This window comes from Scleropages formosus, chromosome 4, assembly GCF_900964775.1.
Source record: "Scleropages formosus chromosome 4, fSclFor1.1, whole genome shotgun sequence".
Taxonomy (NCBI): Eukaryota; Metazoa; Chordata; class Actinopteri; order Osteoglossiformes; family Osteoglossidae; genus Scleropages; species Scleropages formosus.
Genome location: NC_041809.1, coordinates 31,845,961 through 31,867,592, shown reverse-complemented (window position 1 = coordinate 31,867,592; position 21,632 = coordinate 31,845,961). Strand labels below are relative to the sequence as shown.

Genomic DNA, 21,632 nt, shown 5'->3' with positions numbered 1-21,632 from the left:
GAGACCAGTCCATCACAAGGCACCCCGAGCAGGACTCGAACCTGAGACCTGCTAAAGAGGGGGACCCAGCCAAACCCACTGAGCCACCAATAAATGTAAATGTAAAAGGAACAAGCTATGTATTTTTCTTCTGAAACATAAGTGTAGGTGATTTAAAACAATATGCGTTGGTAAATCTGAACTGTACACCTTTTACCAAACTTAGAATAGTATTGAGTTTGGTTTAAAGGACTGAAGGAGGGAGATCAATATCATTTGTTACCTGTGCCTTTCATTTCTGTGTTTAATCACCTTACTCCTTTAGTTCACACACCTCTTCTTTTTTGTGTCTATGCTCTTTTGAAATTTGGGCATAAGACTGAGAGAGATCACTTCTGTGAAGAGCATGCAAGACCTCTATCTGTAGTAGTGTGAATTTTCTCAATAACAATACACAGCCATGACACACTACGTGAATGTAATTACAACAGTGTAAACTTTTAATATTTAGCAAAAATCAAAAAAATGTAAAATTTATAGTGAACAAGACATATGGCACATGCAGTTTTTTTGGTAAGTCCTGTCATTATTTTAGAAAATTTGTAAAAAAAATAAAATAACATATACTTGAAGCCCAGACCCACCAGAGAGGTGGACCAAGCCAAGCCCGCTGCACTACCGTGCTCTCCTTTATTATTTTATATACTGTATATTATTTTTATGACTATATGAATGTATTATTCATTTATTTATAGAAAAATAAATGTTTTACAAATATGAAATATATTTTATGTAATACACATATTTTATATTACATATATTACATATATTTTATTTATATAAAAGAATATATGTATTTAAAGCAATCTTACTGTGCTTCTTTAAACAGACTCTTCTTACTTCTTCTTCCAGTTAACAGTTTTTTTCATTATGAGTAGGAAGAAAAGACTCTTTAGTCTAGAGAGCATTTCTCCTGATCTAAGCAGCATTTTCCTGGGCCATCTCGAGACAAGCGAGAGTTGCTATGCGTCCCGGAACGCTTGTTTGAAGTAGGAGGAGAGGAGAGACCCGGACCAGTGGGAATCAATGGGAGCATAACAATAAATTATTTCCCTCTCTGAGCAAGAGTCTGAGGCAAGATAAAAGAAGACCCCATGCTGTGCAACTAACAGCCAGGGGCCTATGTGTGAATAATCGCATGTCAGTGCCCAAGGACTATAGGAATCCTGATGACAAAAACTGAGGTGCAGAGATGGGGGAGGTAGATGGGGGGAGGTAGATGGGGGAGGTGGATGGAGGGGGGCGGGGGGGGGGGGGGGGGGAGTCTGGCTGTCACCAGCACTCAAATTCACACCGGAGAAGCGCACCCACAGTTCATTACGGAAATAACTGAGGTGTAATGGAACAAACAAACAATGCACTTACCCTTAACAAATTATTGTGTAATTATCGATTAACCCGTATTATGTGAATCACAATAAGACATGGTAACATGGTTAAAACATAAACAGCACGCTCATATTCATGCTCATACAATTTAGAGGGAATACACAATATGTTTTGAAACCTGGAAAAGTATAAGGTGTGCAACATGTGGCCAGCTCTGTCATTGTGTAATCTGGTTGGAAATGTAACATATGCATCGTATATAATACGTATATACTTATATAAAGTATACAATATACATATATATATATGTATATTACTAGGAAGGTGATTCAGAATCATCGATATTTGGATAAAGTAGGATTATGCAGCTACTCGTGCGATGAACGTTGGTTCATATGGTGGAAAGAAACAAACCGACTCTACTTAAGAATCACACGTCTGCATCTAAGTGTCTCTTTCTCCTAATGTAACGAACAGATCGTATTTTCTATGAGATGTACATCTCTTTGGAGAAAAGCGTCTGCTACATGAATACATGTAAATGCAACTGTAAATGAATAGATGGAAATGTAAATGTAAATGGACACAAGGAAGCGTGAGGTGGTGCGTGATCCTCGGAAGTCTGTTTCCGCCCCGCGGCTCCTGCTACGGGAAGGACGAGGCGTCGGCTCTTAAGGCGTCAGCTCTGTCAGGGTGCAATCAGCAAAGCGCATGGGGGAGATGGGAAATACGTGAGGAAATCGGGCCGATGTCGCAATTAGCTGTGAAGTTGGACTGAAGCTGCAGCTGTTGTCAGGGATAAAAAGTACCAGGAGAGGACAGATTGGGATTTCCTTTAAGTTTAGCTACAGGGTAAGGCACCGAGAATAAATCAGCGGCAGAGCCTTAAAAATAACATTTATATAATGCATCGTTAAGTGAATTTATTATCTGGACATGCCAGTCACTGTTCACGCTTTACACACTAAAGCAGTGCGGAAACACACAATAAAGAAGACCTATGACTTAATTTTTAAAGAACAAAAACATCATTGGTTTAAAATGCTGTTTTAAACACAGCTAAATAGTGATATTAAATATCGCATGTCCATTAGGAAAAATATAAACTCTATAAAACTGACTGATTTTAAAAATTCAGCACCGCTTTATGATGCTCTCTGGTTCCTCTTCTATGTTTCCACCCACTTTGATTACGAGTCCCAATTCCTGTAGACAAGTAAACACACTGCTTCTGTGTAAAATATACAAGTTCTGAAGCTTGATGACTTCTAAAATGACCACATTTGAAAAGCTAATCTTATTTCAAACTAATCATTATACATTCTGAAGATTTATCAGCTTATATGGTACATCGCAGTAGATGGTGCTGTACCCCCAGCCGCTGATGATTGCTAATAAAAATGTACCACCGCTATGAACCATTGGGGAAATACGTTTTTTTCTTTTTTTTTTTTAATGGGAAATTCTTTTTGCAAAACTCAAAGTTTTGTAGGGCATGATACTTACCTATATAGCACTCTTATAAGTGACTAATGAGGAACAACAGCTGTACCCTGGTTCTGCTCTTCCCTGTACCTACAGTACACCCAGCATGTTCGGAGACAACACTATATCTTTTTCATATGCATTTTCTGTCAAATTTCAGTAAATGCATATACAGACAAACACACAAACAACAAAAAAGCACAGGCTTCCCTTGCACAACGAGGGTAACTTGTGCCTGAAGATCGGTTTTGAAGTGAATTCTTGCTAAAAGAACTCACACACACACCCGGCAACTCAAGGCGTAAGGCTAAAAGAACTCTTCATTACCAATTATTAAAATGGAAAACATCGTGTTACTGAATCACAGAAGGATCTCGCATAACCTCCCATCAAACATACAAAATTCCTGCGTTATCTTTGAAGCACAAAGGAAATCGAACTCGAAGCACCAAGTTCAGAATATCAACAACACTGGACACCTTTAAATCCAGGAATAAGACCAAAATTTTCAAAATCACATACACATAACTAGTCTGTGTGTTCATTTCCCCCTATTTTTCCTATCATCTTATTTTCTCTTTTTATGTATTTGTCTTATTCTGCTGTTGTATGACAGTTCAGTGAAAAGGGCTGCCCGCTCACAACACCACGGATCTTTGAATGTGGATTCTTTATTCTTCTTATTATTATTATAAGAAGAAGAAGAAGAAGAAGAAGACCACCTAATGAAGCAATGTTTGTAATTATATTAATTATTCCTAATGCTAAGAAGCACTCTCTGCTGAGCTATTAGTAAAGTATTATTGGCAATAAAAGAATAGTAAATTAAATCATGCAAAGCTATAATATTTTCAAGAGAATTCTATACATTTTTTAACATTAAGTTTCAGAATAAAAGGACGTTTGCTTTTAAGACAGAATTCTCGTAAAAAGCCTTCATTAACGAACAAAAGCCTACAATGTTGAATAATGTATAACGATGTATCTCATTTCTGTGGTTTTCTTACAAAGACCCAATACTAGCCCTGCTGAGAATGAAGTTGACTACACCTGAGTAGTATTTCTATACGGGTTGTTTTTTTTAATTGTTTCTAGATTTATTTTCTAACATACTCTACTAAATTTTGCAAGGACATACTTGCACACACTGTAATCCTTTGGGGAAAAAATGTAAACAATTTTCATATATTTCTGTATACAGACACAAAACATGGATTCTCGCTCATTTCCACTGGGAGAACTGAGGCCCTTTTCAATTCACGGTCATGGACAATGTGACACAGGCCATGGCTTGCAGTATTCATTCTTGAGGTGTACTGCTTTCCTTGTTTAAATACTTTGAACGGTACGTGTCAAACCTTTCTGGAGCGTGGTCTGTCCAGTTCATCGCTCATCAGGCATTACACCTGACCCCCACTTTTACCTTGTGGCTGGTAAGCACTCAAAGGAACTCAGTGCATTCTTACTGGGCTGGACATAGCTGGGCCACACAGACTGCTCAATCACCAGGACCTTGGCAACACCACCTAAAGGGCTGGCTCCATAGGTGGGTCCCGGTTACCCCAATCCAGGTACTCGGTACCATTTTGAACTCTCCTGTGAAGGAAGTGAAGCTATTGCCCAACGCATGAGGAACAACTGTGAATTTTGTTCTGGCTATAGAACAGTGGACCCACTCTGTATCATTGCAAAGGTACCGGAAGGATTGCGTGAATCTGGAAAACTAGTCTACATGAGCTTTTTCAGCTTGGAGGCTTATGACCTTGTGCTACAAGAATATGAGGTGCCAGGGCCTCTTCTGTGTGCCACTGGTTCAGTTGTGTCGTCTTCTCTTTTTCATATTTATGAAGATGATGTCAAGACACTGTCTCGGAGAGGATAGCACCCAAGTATATCACGATTTCATCGCTGCTGCGTGCAGATAATGTGCCCTTGCTGGCATTATCACAATGTGATCTACAGGATACACTGGTTGGGTTTGCAGCTGTCTCCTCAAACTGAGCTTGTAATGTACTATACAGTCTACACTGTTGTCCTTACCTCTAGTCATAAGATTACTATGGTGTAGTGCCTGAAAGAATAAGACTTGGTGCAACCTGTCGAAAGGAGGTTCTACCACAAGATGGCAAGGCTTATGCTCCATGTTACGTTGAGGGGCTCAGCTGTTGGAGTAGAGGCACTGCTCCTCTAGACCGAGACGGTCCAGTGAAAGTGGTTTTGGCATCTATTCTGAGTGCTGCCTAGGCACCTCCCATAGAAGGTATACCAGAAACACCCCATTAGGATGGCTGGCCTGGGAATGCCTGGAGATCCAGGAGGAGCTAGAAGCTGTTGCTGTAAAAAGGAAAACATGGTCACCCCTGCTTCACCTGTGATTCTCACCAGGTCAAGGGGTGTGAAAATAGAGGAATAAATGGATAGAAGGCTGCAACATTGTCTAATACAGGAAAATCACTAGCGAGGATTCGGAAAGTATCAAGGCATGGATACTGCACCTGAATAGTAGTCCAGAATCATGCCCTTAAAAATGAAAAGGAGGTTACCACTTTAAGCACCAGACAACACTGTGCCTTTTTTCTGTAAATTTAATTGTCTGTCCCAAGCTAATGGCATAATTTACATCCCTGAGAGAGCCGTGATATCCTTGTGATAAGCATACCCTTCTGCCGGCCAGTGTAATCTTCTCCTGCGGAGGATATACATCATGCAAAGACAAGGACTGGCACAAGCAGCCCGGCTGACCTTCAGCATTGCCGCTGGGTACTTGGCCACGGTTCCCATCACCCACCAACTCAGAATATTTCACCAACCACACTCAGCAGGGCCATGTTCCGAGCCAGTTGCATTCATTCTCTCCCCCGCACCCCCTGCTCCTTCTCTCTCTTCTTCTCTCTTTCTGCTTGTTAATTAATTAAGTAGGATCTGCTGACTGGGCCTGTCAGCAAAGCTCGCGGGGTCCTCATAATTCCACGATTAACAAGAATGATGAAAAACAAATAGGCTTGTGGTGCAGGTGAGCTGAACCAAACGAGGCTATCTTTCATGCAGCACCCCCCAGCAAGTCCCCCTCCTCCAAGGAGATGCGCCCTTCTACCCCAGCTTCACCAGCCATCTCTCACGTGGGCTTGAGTTCACTGTTCATTAAATTTATCTGAACTGGACTGCCCACTTGACACTGGCCTAGCTGTAATACCGCACTATTACTGCAACATTGGCCTTCAGGACAATCATACTGTATAGTATCGCTTTATAACACTGAGCACAGGAATCTCCAGTTACCAGGTATTGTCATAGGTGGACAGGATTATATATGCAAATATGCCAAATCTGGACTTTGTCTCACAAAAGGGTAGGTAGACAAAAATTGCTCGTTGGATATATTTACACAATTAGCGTTTGTAGCAGAATATGTAGTACACAACTACTCAAGCATAAATACAACTCAACTACTCAAGTTTAAATAAATGTAAATAAATGTAAATGTAAGTATATCTCAGTTCATTCTCCAATAACTAGGAGCATTTTGAACTTTTATGGCTATTAAGACACAAATACTGTTACAGTTACAGTTGGTAGTTCAATTCAAGTCATTCAAAAAGGAATTGCTGTTCTGGAATGCATTTTACATTTACACTTACATTTATTCATTTAGCAGATGCTTTTGTCTAAAGCGACGTACATCTCAGCAAAAGCACAATTTATGCATTACGTTAAGAGAAGGAGACATAGCTGCAGACATGAAAGCCTCAAGCAAACCTAGTTTGTTCCCTATCACTTGCTGCACCGAGGTTCATCGTTCGAATAGGTGCATATATCACAGGACAGACAAATCCCGATGCCCTCCCACCATTTTTTTAAAAATATTATAAGATACACAAATAAGCAAGTACAATGCCAGAGTAGTGGCTGAATAAAGGTTATATCTGGGGATGCTCATGGAGTTACGATGCATGAACAGTTACGCCGTAAATGAGCTAGAGAGATCTTGGGCGAAGTGAATCTGGAAAAGGTGAGTTTTCAGACCCTTCTTGAATGTAGACAGAGTTTCAGCAGTTCTGAGTGAGAGGGGGAAGGTCATTTCACCACAACGGACCCGGAACTGAGAACCTCTGCACTTTACCTTGCGTGTGTAGGACCACCAAGCGAGCAGAAGTAGACGAGCGAAGGGGCCTGGCTGGGGTGTAGCGGTTGATTAAGTCTTGTAAATAGCTGGGAGCAGTTCTGCTGATGCATTTGTACACAGTAACCAGGGTTTTGAATTTGATTCGGAATTTGATTCATTTTAAAAGATTGTTTTTAGTTATTATGAGTTATTTTTTCAGAATGTATGCCTCCAAATCCATTTTGAAGTATTTTACCAAATAATGTTTTAATGAATTCTTACTTAATGTTTTGGGATAAATATTTGAATTATTTTTCACTTGACAAAAAGCCCGGTCTAGGAAAATTAATTCAGGGAAATTTAATACAAATAAGTCAGCATAAATAGCAGGGTTGTCAGGTCAAGTGTTGATGATTCATGGGCTAGTACGTTCTGCACCCTTTGTATTCCCTATTCCCGTTAGCCAAAATATAAATATCGCGATTCTCAAGATATCCATAGTGATCTGCGTGCATACAGATAATTCGCTGAAGATTTAAGATACATCCTAACTATTTCACTAGTGCTAGGAATTCAGCACACAAGAAGAACAGATTGCAGTTTTGTTTTGGATGTCATCTAACTAATCCATTGCGGCTCTCTAACATATCGTGTCAGAGAACCTGTCTCTTCTGGAATTCCATGGCTAATTTTTGGGATCTGCTGCGATCATGATCCCTGAACCCAGCTTCATTGAGTTCAACATTTATGTCACCTGAAACCTCTGCTGCAAGTTTTGCCCCATGTACGCTCACAGTGAATAGCAGCAAGATTTAATGAACAGCATGTTTAATCGGTCCCTCTTCACTCGTCTTCCCAGCCGTTAACAACCTTTGAGAAGTCCCCGTGTGAAAGTATGAAAGTGTTAATGCAGGCCATCTGGATGCTAAAAGGAACATAACTGTATAATGACAACAATGATTCCACTAAAACCAGTCATTACTATGCTTAATGACTAGTGCGGCTTAATGGGCCTAGCTTTTACCCCAAGAGATAAAAATTTCAAAATGTCTACATGCCATTACTAATGGGTTGATTAATATATTTAATTAGACTTTGTCAAATTGTATATCTTTTTTGTAAGACCATGCATTTGCAAAGTCTTATTTTATTACAAGTTTAATGACATATTTAAAACAAATTTAAGGAAACAAAAATATATTGCAAAAATCACGCTCTGCAGTGCTGGTTTTTGTTTCTCCACTGTGTTCGGTCTATGACCCGTAATCACATATTTGGAATATATGATTAGCTTTTAATAGTGTACATGATCTATTTGCCAGGTTACTGTTCCATTTTTTCCAGAAATTATATTTCTAAGTGCAACAGGTATAACTCCCTGATTAGGAAAAAATGGGAATGGTGTAAATGGCATGGTGTATTACAGGTAAACCCAGTCACCTACGTCAACAACAAGGCACTGCTTTCTTGCCGTGTACAGCATTAAAGACAGGACTCACGGAATGCAGTGTAGAGCTCCTGCAGGGTGAGGAGCCCATCGTTGTTGTAGTCATCGTATCGAAGCAGGTCCTGCATGGTGCACTCCAGCAAGCTGTCCTCCAGGCGGTCTTTCATGGATATCTAAGCAGGAAATTAAACCGAAACAGCCGTAGGCCTCAGACTGTGCCTACTGAAGTCCTCTTAATTAAAGTTAACTAATAGTACAATGAATGGATATGACTTTCAGATCATTCACAATTCATTACATCCTCCCATTCATCCACTTTCAATTAGTGTTGCAGTCATCTGGAGGAAACGTAGGGTGTAAGACAACATAGACTGTGTTGACAATTTACTGTTGGTTCCGCATTAAAGCACGGCAATCATCAGCACTATTCGGGCAGCAGGTAGTGTAGTTATTGAGGACATGCACTAGTAACCAGGGGGTTTTATGGTCAAGTCCAAGGAAACAACCTGCTGTAAGGACTCCTGCACAATTTAATTGACCTCAGTTGCTTCAAGTGAATATCCAGCTATATAAATAAGTAAAATGGGTAAAAGAATCATTTGAGCTACAAAACAACACTTTCAGCGCTTTTACTAATCATTGTGGTACTATTAGGGTCACTTGAGTTCAGAATTGACATCATAAACAAGACTTCATCTTTCCATCACAACAATAATACATGCTACTTTATGATCTTTTCAACTGGATACCTACTTGGGCCAGTTCTTCACTGTCAACATGCCCATCCTGGTCTGCATCTAAGTACATGAACATGGTGTCCACCAGATTCCTCTTCTGGTCCATGCGCTTTTCTTGTGTTAAAACTTCACTGCTCTGGTTTTTCGGATGCATGTTCAGAAGCAAGACCTTCAGTTTGTTGTAGTCTGCCATTGTGCATGTGTCACCTAGGAAGAAAGCAGAAACAAAATGATGTTTTTAGAACACTTGTGGTTAAAGTGAAACGAGGGCTGGTAGTGTGTTGCCAGGAGAGTGCTGTTCAGATGATTTACCCATTTTTACAGCAGTGTATTTTAACTAGAGCAATTCTGGGTAAGTGCACTGATCAAGGTTCCTGGAGCAGGATCAGGGATTTCAACAAGGGGCTTCTAGATAACAACATGACAGTTCTATCCAGCAAGCTACCTTCTACCCAGAAATGTATTTTTTTCTCCTTTCTGAGGTTAACAATCATTTACTGCATTAAAGCAACAATCAGTGTCAAGTCCCACACAGTCAATAGTGGTGCAATTAATTATGTAGTACTGCAATACGCATGGCAAATCCTAAATACCTCCCATTAAGATGTTTTCATATTTTCATTTTTATTGTTTTGGATTATCACACATATTTCACCAACAACACGGCTTTAATTCAGCTAAATGTGCATTACTTTAGAGCGCCGGCACTGATAAGTGTGTGGAAGGAGAAAACAACCATGATTAATCAAGAAAGGAAAGTGTTTATTCCTTACTTGAAATAAAATTATGCAAACATGAGCCACACGCTGTGAGGCTCTTTCAGACCAGACTCAAAATGAAGAAAATCTTTCTTTGTTTATAGGACACGGCTCTGTGCGCAAAAAAAAAGGGTGGCAAGTGAACAAAATTAAAAATTAAAAGGCTTATTGAGATCAATGCCTTCCTAGTCCGTCTGAGAACTACCCCCCTCCCCAAACACAGCACACAGACTTATAGCGTCTAATTCGAACGCTGAGCGTGAATTGTGGCTAATTGATACAAACAAGGAAATGTAAAAAAAAAAGAAACCTCTATAGCTTCCATATCTTATACCTAGTGTTCTCCCAGAGCATTATGAAGTGCCTATTACTGTGCACGCTAATATGCCTACTGAGGCTGGGCACTTCATTACAGCAACTTGCTTTATCCCTTTTTAATAGTAAACCACTGTACAGTTTCCAGGTTCACAATACAACCAGGTTGCCTAATGAATATTATTCTTGAGCCAATTTTTTTTTTTTTTTTTTGTCACAGACACATGCCCTGGTTCAGCAGCTAACACCTTTTTGAGGGCCTCCCATTCATTTAGTCCATGGCCTCATTCCTGCCTATGCAAACATATCTTTAGATTTCATACTGAGACACCGTTCAGATTTATATTCATGGGCTTAATATTAATCTGATTAATCCCGCCTGTTCTTTTTTTTTTCTTTTTCTTCATTCTCTTGCTGATCAATCATTGATGAGCCTGCCATGGAGATAGGGAGGGGTTCCATTTCCCAGTCAAAACTCCCTAATGAAGTACATCTATCAAGCCTGCGTTCTATGAGAAAGGTCAATGGCGGTTCGGGACAAGTTGTTATGACACGCCATTAATCCCAAACCCCCAATCGCCTATGCATTTTTTTTTTTCAGAAGGTGTCATAACCTAACGTGTGCTACCTGTAAAAGTATCTGGCACTGGTGTCAAGACCTTGGCTAAATCCTTTCTGGATGGGGCCACCAGCAAACCACAGAATTGTTCAAGACACAGTGTTGCAGTGAGTGATGTCACAGAATGTGAAGGAGCACTTAAAGTTGAAAAACCATCTTGTTCTATCAATGGGTGAACTTTTCAGTAGGTTCTTGGGCGGAAAGGTTAAAATCTTTCTAAAACAGTGACAGACGTTCACTTGAGGCATTTGGACCCAACAAGCTTAACCTGGAGGTCTGTCCCAAATTCTGTCTTTTTGTATCAGAGGGAACCTGTTCACATGGAAATAAACACAAAACACAAGCTTTTAAAAATGTCAGGTACCAGTACTGGGGAAAAAAAAAAAAAAAAAAAAACTGCTATGTAATCATGCTGGTGGTGTTTTGTAACCGTTTGACCTTGAGCCCTTGTTCTGCGTATGTGGAAGTGCAATTTCCTTGCGTATTGTGTCTACCTGTGCATTGTTGTGACCCTGTGCTGTTCATTAAAAGCAGGTAGAATTGACATTTCTATAACACACACACACACACCTTTCCACACCACCAATATTCCTTATGATATTCAACCTTTCCACTGCATTGTAGCCTGGTTAATAATGCATTTTTGCATTGTAACCTGGTCTAATGTTCACTTTCATTTTTGTTCTATAAATAATTATCTGGGATAATTTTGGAGGGAAAGAAAACAGGCATTAACTGCAGCCAGGCCATTTTTTAAAAAAACATTTATAGTTGATTTCCAGGTGACACTGGCGATAGGACCAGGGTTCTTAGGCTGTCATTCAGTTTTTTACTGGAGTAGTCTTTTATGAAATATGGCAATGTATTCTGAAATTTACTGCTGTATCTGCTGTTGAGGAGACACTTCAGGCACATATAACACAACAAATTCTGTTGCACATAAAACTTAATAACAGTCATACCTTGGTATGGACAATTATGGAAGTCGAGGAGTCATACACACACACACACACACACACACACACATTTTCAGAACCGCTTGTTCCATACGGGGTTGCGGGGAACCGGAGCCTACCCGGTAACACAGGGCGTAAGGCCAGAGGGGGAGGGGACATACCCAGGACGGGACGCCAGTCCATCGCAAGGCACCCCCAGCGGGACTCGAACCCCAGACCCACCGGAGAGCAACACTGTGGTCCAACCCACTGCGAGGAGTCATACACTACATTTAAAGTAACACACTGAACCTGCAGCATGGATTCTCATGTTTAATGAAGACATAATTACTTTTTTCTTTTACATGCACGGCTGAATTTTACATATTTTACACTGTAAAGCAACACGCTGTTCCAGCAATTTGTTGATTTAAAGTAAATTAAAAAAAAAATCACAAAAGGTCTACCAGCGCACTTCATTTTTCATTTCATACTATGTTGCTTTTGGACTTTCAAGGTACCTTTGAAAAAATGAATATGAATAAGAAAACGGCTTTGTGAAGTACACATTTCTCATTTTCCCCCTCTTCTGCAGTGCTTGTTTTTGACACTCATAACCTCCTAACCCTTTCCTATTAGCGCACAGCAAATTGCTTTGAATCCTAGGAGATGCCTTTCATTCGCCAACTTTGTCCACGGGTGAATGGTGTGGCTATCATATTATATCATAGCGAAAATGCAGCTTTCCCTGAAAAATAAAACCTTTGCCCCCATGTAATAAAGCACTTCAAGGCAGTATGTTTTCCATATTTTTACCATCTGTGTCCTTGGGAGGGAAATATATCTACAACAAAATGCAAGAGAGAATCTAAGCCTTTTAAAACCCTTTAGTAGCCTAGAGAAACATCAATGTACTGTATACTTATTACCTGCAGTCGATTTCCTTTTGAACATCTTTGCTCATAACCACTAATGAAAATGCTTTCCTCTGTCCTCATGTGTGACAAAAAACATGCAGTGATGGCAGACTACGATTGCTTGACCTTGCAATGGTTGGTACGTGATCAACTCTTTTGCCAGTGACGGAGCGATGAATATTTACTCCGAGGGAGCAATGATGTTCTTGAATCGGTGGCTGCATCTGCAAGGCACCATTTAGCAAACAGGGAGGGCTCTACTCCCAGGGACCCAGTAAATGAGAGCAAATTGCCAGAAAAAGAATTACTGCAGTGGAAGGGAAGGAGTTTGGAGGGCTCATGCTCTTGCAACTTCCTCTGTTTGCTCTGCGCTGAACTGGATAAGGCCTGGGCCATAATAAACAAAAGGGTGTTTCCAGTTTGGAACGGACACTCTGGTGTGTGTTCATCACGCGTTAATCCTCCGTGCAGACGATGCAAATGTGCGAAACTTGTCGCTGTAAATTATTTTACTTTACAGCGAAAGGTTCAGCGCTCCGGCAAGGGCAAAAAACTAGATCTAATCTGTCAAATGCAACTAACTACAGTCCAGGGGTGCAAAAAGTCACACGATCCTTTCTCTACAATGTCAGGCACGATATATTGAATCCTACCTTTGCGCTCACGGTGCTTGTTGAGCGTAAAGGACTTCTCTGACAGACTGTGTGTATTTCAGAAGAAGGCCATTGAGACAGATGTTGCACTTGGCTGTAGCGTACGGTAAAAATGTCAAGCTCGTGCCCAAAGACGGTCACTGGGCTTCAAATGTACTGCCACGACACACACAAAAACACCAGTGCATCTACATACTCAAGTGGAGCCAACACATCCTCATCTATCGGGTTTGTGCCTGTTTTATCTTACAGGGCTTAGCCGTGGCCTTGTAAAAGGCAGCATGGTAGCACAGTGAATAGCGCTGCTGTCTCACAGCGCCTGTGTAGTGTGAAAGGATATGGGTTTGATCCCCATTCGGTCTGTGTGGAGTTTGCATGTTGCCCCTGTGTCTCTGTGGGTTTTCTCTGGGTGCTCTGGTTTCCTCCCACAGTCCAAAGACATGCTGTTCAGGTTCCCCCATAGTGTGTGAGTGTATTCCACTGATGGATGGATGGATGGATGGATGGATGAGTGACCCATTGTAAGTAGTGTATCTAGAAGTGTAAGTCACTGTCGTGAATAAGGTGTGTGGGCTTGTCAGGGATGAGAGTGGGAGTCCCAGGAGCTGGTTTGGACCCAAGTGCAGGTTTGATTATTGTGTAAACCAAAACAAGGAGGAAGCAAGGATTGTAGTCGGGGGCAGGCGTGGGTTTTTCTTGGGACGAGACAGGAATCTAAGTAGATCAGGCGAAGCAGGAGATCTGAAACTGGGAAGGCAGGAAATGAAGGGCAAAGGATGAAAAGGGACTGGAAGGACAAGAGGTTAAGTGGGGTTCTTTCGCTATCACAGGAGAAGCAGGTTGACTCAAGGAGGTTCTGCTACCAGGTGAGCCAGCACGGCTTCCTTTATACCCTGCTGCTATAATTCAGGGCAGGTGCGGTCGATTGGTACGAGGTTCTGACAGGGCTGATAACACTACATAGAGTTCATTGGAAGTCGCTTTGGATAAAAGCATCTGCTAAATAAATACATGTAAATGTAAAAGGATAAAACTATGGGACACACAACTGAACATAGAGCATGGTACAACTGCTGAGCTGCTGCAGCGTAAAAGTAAATGAGGGGGAAATAACCGCGGAGCCACCAAACACATGGCTAATAGATTAGCAACACAGGTCTGGGTGCTGATGACATTTTCAGCATCAACTTCTCCCCCACACCTGCAATGCCAGCCGCAGTAATCTCCTGGCTTCCAGAAACTGTTCTCTGAGCTGTAGGCGCAGTCCCACGGGAATAGGGAGTGGGGGGAGGGGGGGGGTCTCTAAATTGCTTGGGTAGCTGCTCCGGTGGCAGAGCTCCACCACCTCCGATGGAGCGGAGGACCCCCTTCGCCAACCAACCCCTAGCCACTGTTAGTTGTTTCTGCAAAAGCGGTGACCTTGGACAGACAGTTTCTGGAACAGAGACGCAACGTGTGACATGCTGGTATGTTAAAGACACCACCGCTGAGTGATGCTGCTTGAACGGACTTCGCTTTACAGATGGATTGTGTATAAGAAGAAGAAGTCCAAGCAATCCGTTAAAAAAAAAAAAAAAAATTCCAAAATTAAGACAAAGCTCTGCTCTTTTGGCTTTTTTTTCCACCCAGCTTAAATACGATAAAATATTCAACTATACATACACAATGTCTTCAAAATAAAACATTAAATCAGATACAGCTGTTGTGAAAACGAAAGATGATATTTCTCTTATAAATATATATTCAATAAAGATGTTTGCAGTTAAAAGCTTTCATATAAATCAATCCTCACATGTAATACATCTATATAGGGTACAACTAAATTGTTATATTACAGCATGAGACTGTGGTGTTAAGGAAAGGGAAATAAAAGACTTTGCTAAGCATCAACACAAGAGCTTGTCATTTTGTTGTTGTCAAAACACTCTTTTCCCACAGTTAAACAGTGATTTGGTTAAATAAGACTTTCTTTGTCATTTTAGGACCTTTATTGGCCCGTTCCTTGAGACTACAGACCTGATACCATGTGCTGCACAACCACTTCAAGGGATAATCTGTGCTGTGTGATTCGACACTTCCACCGGATAATTGGGTTTCAGGGTGACAATTTCTTTGAACATGAGGTAAATTTTGTCCCCAGGATGAGAACAGAGTGAAAATGCAGTGGATCTTCCCTGGCATTCCCAAGGGTATAGTCTCTGAACCTTAGGTGATTTGTGAGAACAAGTAGGGAACAAGTTTCATAAAAATGTCCCCATTAAACAAAAATACAATGAAAACAATTATTAGACTTTACTTTTTTTTTTTAAAAAATTCTGACAAAATTTGAGTTTTTTGACAAAAAAAAGGGCACATTCAGTGTCTCATTATCTGTTTTTACTACAGGCATGGTGACGGAGGTTAAGACGAAAAGTGATATGACACCCAATAGACTTGCCACGTTGCCTGGATTATAATAATCAGATGATATGACAAGCATTAATTCTTGGGAGGCAATTCAGCTGTCCAAACAGAGCAGCCTTCCTTATCCTGCAGAGATAACGGGGCGATAACAGTCTTAAAGGCAATAACATCCCACTCATTCCTCTGAAGCTAAAGCAGCTTTCTGTCAAGCCACAGAATCCCCCAGTCATTACTCATTAAAATATCATCCACTTAGGAGAATTACACTCAGTGTGAATGATAACAGCATTTATAGATTGTCTTATGCAACGCAGCGTTACACTTTCACAGTGTAAAGCAGACAGATATGTTTTTTCATCAGATCTGGATCGGAGGAGGTCAATGAGATGCTGCAGCAAACTGAACCCTGCCATGATCCATCAGAGCAAAATTTGTCATTTGGCATCAGGTAATCTAGAAACAATCTTCGTGGTGCTCTATGCTAAGCAAACTCAAGAATTGTTTTGTCTTGGAGGTCATGTTTAACAAGTGGCTTAAATAATAAATGCATTGTCAGTGTTTGGAAATCTAAACAGCCCTTCATTCTGTAGAGATTTCAGCTCCATCTTGACATTACACTTACATTATCATTGGTTATTTACTTACAAATTCTTTGGGGTACCCCAAGCTATGTTGCTGTATGTGCTAACAGTCAATGCCACATACTTACACACACTGGCTGAAACTGCAAGATCACAACAAATCAGAGCCTAACCCAGGAGGTGAAGGGAATACACCCAGGACAGGACACCAGTTTGTCACAAGGCACCCCCAGCAGGGCTTGAACCCCAGACCTACTACATAGGAGGTCCCAGCCAAACCCACTGCACCACCACAGTCCCCTATGCCCACTATTGATTTATTAGAATTATACACATTAAACAATGACAATGACAGTGGAATACAACACTTATTTTAACTGATTAAATAAGAACACTGAACGAACAACTTGGATATCTATGAATGTATGTTCTCTGCCATTCTATTCTATGATGCCAAAAGCTTATGTGGATCTTCTTGTTTTCTGAATCCATCCGCCAGAACTCTCATGGGATCCTAAGAGATTCCAGAGCAACCTTTCCTGAGATGATAAAGGAAAACCACTGAAATGCACTGTTACTACTCTATACATCTAGACATCACACCCTGCTTCTTTTTCGAGCAGAGCTCTGAAAAGGATCTGGGTGGCATTATACAGCTGCTACACTGTAACTGGCCAGGAGGCAATAGCAGGTTGAATTTGGAAACGGAGCAGCTATACCCTGCTGTAGAGCATTTTCACCGTGCCGCCTTTCCCCATGCGGTCCACTCATCGACCGTGCCAGTCACATTACCATGACTAAATTGGGCCCCACTGCTGGGTCTAATCTTTCCTTAAACATTACAATTTCATGAGGCTATTCTTTGATATTTGCTTTTCACCTTCAAAATTATTGGATATTTACTCGTCCTTCCTTGGCATATAGCAGTATGCAATATGCTCACAGTCTCCGCCAGGACTGTTATTAGCTGAAACACCTGCCAATGAAACTTGACTTCCTGCTGTTACTGTGGTCTCTGGTACTGACCCATGAAACCACTACTCTGAGACTCAACCTTCAAGGGCAATTTTAAAATGAGCTGCTCTCATGACAAATAATACAGGTTGACTGCACAGAGCACACAGGAGGTGATGCATCACTGGTCTCATTGCGTTACTGTTGCTTACTCATCTAAACAAGGCTGCTGCGATAAATTTTGCTAACTTAACAGACTTCTGTATATATATTCGCAATCACCAAAACACCTGTGAACACGCATTGTAACCCATCTGATGAAAGACCCATGCCTGAAACATCACATTTTCACCCGTATCATCACGTCTGTGTATATCACACTTCGACCATTGATACCTTTTTCTTTGCATTTTGTTATTTTTTCTGATCATTAGATGACTATTAACATTAAATATTCTCCCTATAGTACCCTAGAGTACAGTGCAGTGGCAATTTATGGGGGACTGGGGGTTGATCCAGCACTAAAGCCAAAATGTCTATTACCAGTTCAGGACATAGAAGCCATTTGGACTTGGACTTGTGCTTAGAATAAACAGAGTACAGTGTCTATAGTACATATTGTAAAATAATACAAACCCAGATCACCCATTCATTCATTATCAATAAAATGCTGTATTTTACCAGTCTAGTCCAGCACTGTGTTGGTCCAGAGCCCATCCCAGAAGCATAGCATATGAGGCCATGAACACTTAATAGAATTGCAGTCCATCGCAGGACAATCACACACAGCGGTTCGCTTACGGATACACACAGTGAGGGCAATTCAGAGTCACAAATTCGCCAGTCTTTGGACTGCGGGAGGAAGCCAGAGCAGCCGGAGGAAGGCTACGCAAACATAGGGAGAAGACGCAAACTTACATACAAAAACACAGCCCACGAGCTGTGAGGCACTGGTGCTACCTGCTGTGCCACCTATTTACATTTTTACATTTATTTATTTAGCAGATGCTTTTCTCCAAAGTGACTTCCAATGAGCTCTATGTAGTGCTATCAGCCCACACACCTTATTCACCAAGGTGACTTACACTGTTGGATACACTACTTAGAATGGGTCACTCATCCATACATCAGCAGAACACAGCTCTGTCACTCATACACTATGGGTGAACCAGAACAGCATGTCTTTGGACTGTGAGAGGAAACCAGAGCACCCAGAGGAAACCCATGCAGACACAGGGGAGAACATGCAAACACCACAGAGACCGAGCAGGAATTGAACCCTTGTCCTCTTGCACCACCCAGGTGCTCTGAGACAGCAGCACTACCCCCTGTGCCACCCAATAGTAAAATACATTATAACTCATCATACAAAGTAAATAAGCCACATTAAAATGTAAAGAAAACCGCTGTACTGTAAATCTGTACGTATCAGTGATATAATCAAGCTGAGAAAACACGTAATGTTGACTAAATATGTTTGCTAGTTTACAGACAGAGCTCCTTCTACATGGAAGATTTGTATCACATCGTGAAAAAGATAATTTACGAAAAAAGTACAAGGGATGCTAAATGGAGTTCTACAACTCTGACTATTCACTAAAATTTAAAACTTGAGAGTGGAGAAAAGTTTGGAAGAAAGAGCCATTTCCAAAGAGCTGTCTGTGTGGTGGGCGCGATGCAGGGCTGGGTTCTCTCCCAGTTAAACGTGTCTCCCCTGCAGCACTTTCCACTTGTCACCCGCAGTGACTGATAGAGAAAGCAGGGCAAACTGATTGAGGACACACAGCTCAGGTGGTTTTAGATATATTCCCCACTTTTATGCAAACAGTCACTGCTTGGTGAAACAAAAACAGATTTTTTTTTTTTTTTTTTTTGCTCCTTGAACCCTGAGCTCCATAAACAATTCCGTGATGTCGGTGACACGACACGCGGGCGACACATTATAGTGCACCTGGAAATCTATAGCGCAGGGCATCATTTTGAGAAATGGAAGTAAAACGGTGCATGTTCTATAGTGGCAATATCTTCATCAGCCTCTGGCGTTCAACCAAATGGCTTGTTTTAAAAGCTAAATACCCGCCAGCGCTCTGTTCACCAGGTTCCCCTGTAAAGCTCCTACTCTGAGTAGCAGGTCAGGAAAATCACAGACCTGGGCTTACAGCTCAAGTGGATTGACTGATCTATGGTCGCAAATCGTTTCATTGTCCGTAGCACATTTATGGGCTTTTTATTAAATCTGAAATTAAATTACGATGAGTCACAGTCAAAAATGTGGCAGACTGGATGATTTTAACACACACACGACAGCATTTTCAGCACAGTTTCCCCCTTGGCTGTCCAGCTCATTCGAATGACTAATTTGAGAATGGGGGGAGGACTGGAGTCCATTGACAAAACCTTAATTAAAACCCTGACAAATGCTTTTTAATTCCCGGCAGCAGCAACGTATCGAGATTAAAGACGATGATAAAAGCAAATAGAAATAGCCTCGTTGAGGGGATGCATATGGAATTGGAGTATGGAATGGATTGTCGTTCCTGCAGAACGTAGTCAGTGCGTGTGGTATTATTATTCCACTGTGTATTAGGAGGTACTTTGCTGGAGCCACTCAAGTTAAGTATCTTAGTCAAGGTTACTACAGCATTACATTACATTTATTTATTTAGTAGATGCTTTTGTCCAAAGCAACTTCCAATGAACTCTATGTAGTGTTATCAGCCCACACACCTTATTCACCGTGGTGACTTACACTGCTAGATACGCTACTTACACTGGACCACTCATCCATACATCAGTGGAACACACACACTCTCTCTCTCTCTGTCACTCACACACTATGGGTGAACCTGAACAGCATGTCTTTGGACTGTGGGAGGAAACCAGAGCACCCGGAGGAAACCCACACAGACATGGGGAGAACATGCAAACTCCACACAGACTGAGTCACCCAGGCACAGCAAGACAGCAGCTCAACTCACGGAGCCATGATGCCACCTATAACACCTCCATTTACATTTATTCACTTATCTGACACTTTCCCCAAAGCAACTTACAATGTTAAGGTTACAATTATTAACCCCTTTATACAGGTGATTAATTTTTTTATTATTATTATTATTATTTTATTTTTTATAGAGTGCTCTTCTCACACAGTGACACATTTTACTGGAGCAATTTCAGGTAAGTACCTTGCTCAAGGGTACTACAGCCAGGGGTGGGGAGCAAACCTGCAACCTTTGGGTCAAAAGGCAGTAGCCCTAACCACTATACGACCAGCTGTCCCTGGTGGTAATATTCTTCAAGTTATAGTCCTTAAAGATCACCACACTCACTACTCTTCTTCTTATTTATATAAGTGCAAAGAAGCCAGCCAACCAATTTCAATAATTATTTGTCCCAAGCAGGTTCACAGCAAGCCAGAGCCTCTCCCTGAAATTTTGGGCGCAAGGCAGAAGGGGTACACCCTGGACGGGACACCAGGCCATCGCAAGGTGACAGCTACGCACCCAGTTACACAACTGGGCTACTGAAGCAATAGACAGGGCAAGTACTTGGCTCAAGGGCACTACAGCCGCAGATCGAACCTGCGACCCGTGGAGCCAAAGGCTGCCCCCCCAACCACCACGCCACCAGCCACCAGCCACCCTACTGCAAAGGAGCTTCAAAGATAAAAAAAAATATGGTCAGATACTACTTGGATCCATTAAATGCCTAATGAGAATTTTCAAATGCAATAGTTACATGATTTTCACTTGAAAAATGAAGCCATTTGGCATGCTGTTTCTTGTTATGCAGAAACTATGATTGTACTCATGTGGAATGTGAGCACTTTCTGACTCTAATGCTAGCATATCTCCCAAGGGTCTTCTGAACTCCACATAATTAATCATAAGGGAAGCGGATATGTAAAACACAGTATAATTACTGCACGAAACTGCCAGAACATGATTTTTGCATTCAAACTCTCTGGAGTATGTAAAACAGGTACAAATTAATAATTATCAAATTAATAATTCATAAGCACATGCACAATATATGTAGTGCTGAACTGTAACCTAAATTTATTATAATTATTTTTTACAGGGGGGGTGCGGTGGTGCAGTGGGTTGGACCGGGTCCTGCTCTCCAGTGGGTCTGGGGTTCGAGTCCCGCTTGGGGTGCCTTGAGACAGACTGGCGTCCCGTCCTGGGTGTGTCCCCTCCCCCTCCAGCCTTACGCCCTGTGTTGCTGGGTCAGGCTCCAGTTCCCCGTGACCCCGTATGGGACAAGCGGTTTAGAAAGTGTGGGTATGTATTTTTTACAGTCATAAAGCCTTCAAAAAGGAAACCGTGACACACTCACAGAGGCATGCACACACA

General features: G+C 41.4%; 1 protein-coding gene across 1 annotated transcript in view; it reads right to left on the bottom strand.

The window, feature by feature from the left end:
• The window catches only part of LOC108934170 (follistatin-related protein 4-like), a 129,439-nt gene that overhangs the window by 32,890 nt on the left and 74,917 nt on the right, over positions 1-21,632 (bottom strand). The window contains exons 5-6 of the mRNA XM_018751700.2: positions 9,156-9,346; positions 8,455-8,575 (exon numbers count right to left, since the gene is read on the bottom strand). Of these exons, the coding sequence (XP_018607216.2) occupies positions 8,455-8,575; positions 9,156-9,346 (312 nt within the window). The remainder of the gene's footprint in view (positions 1-8,454; positions 8,576-9,155; positions 9,347-21,632) is intronic.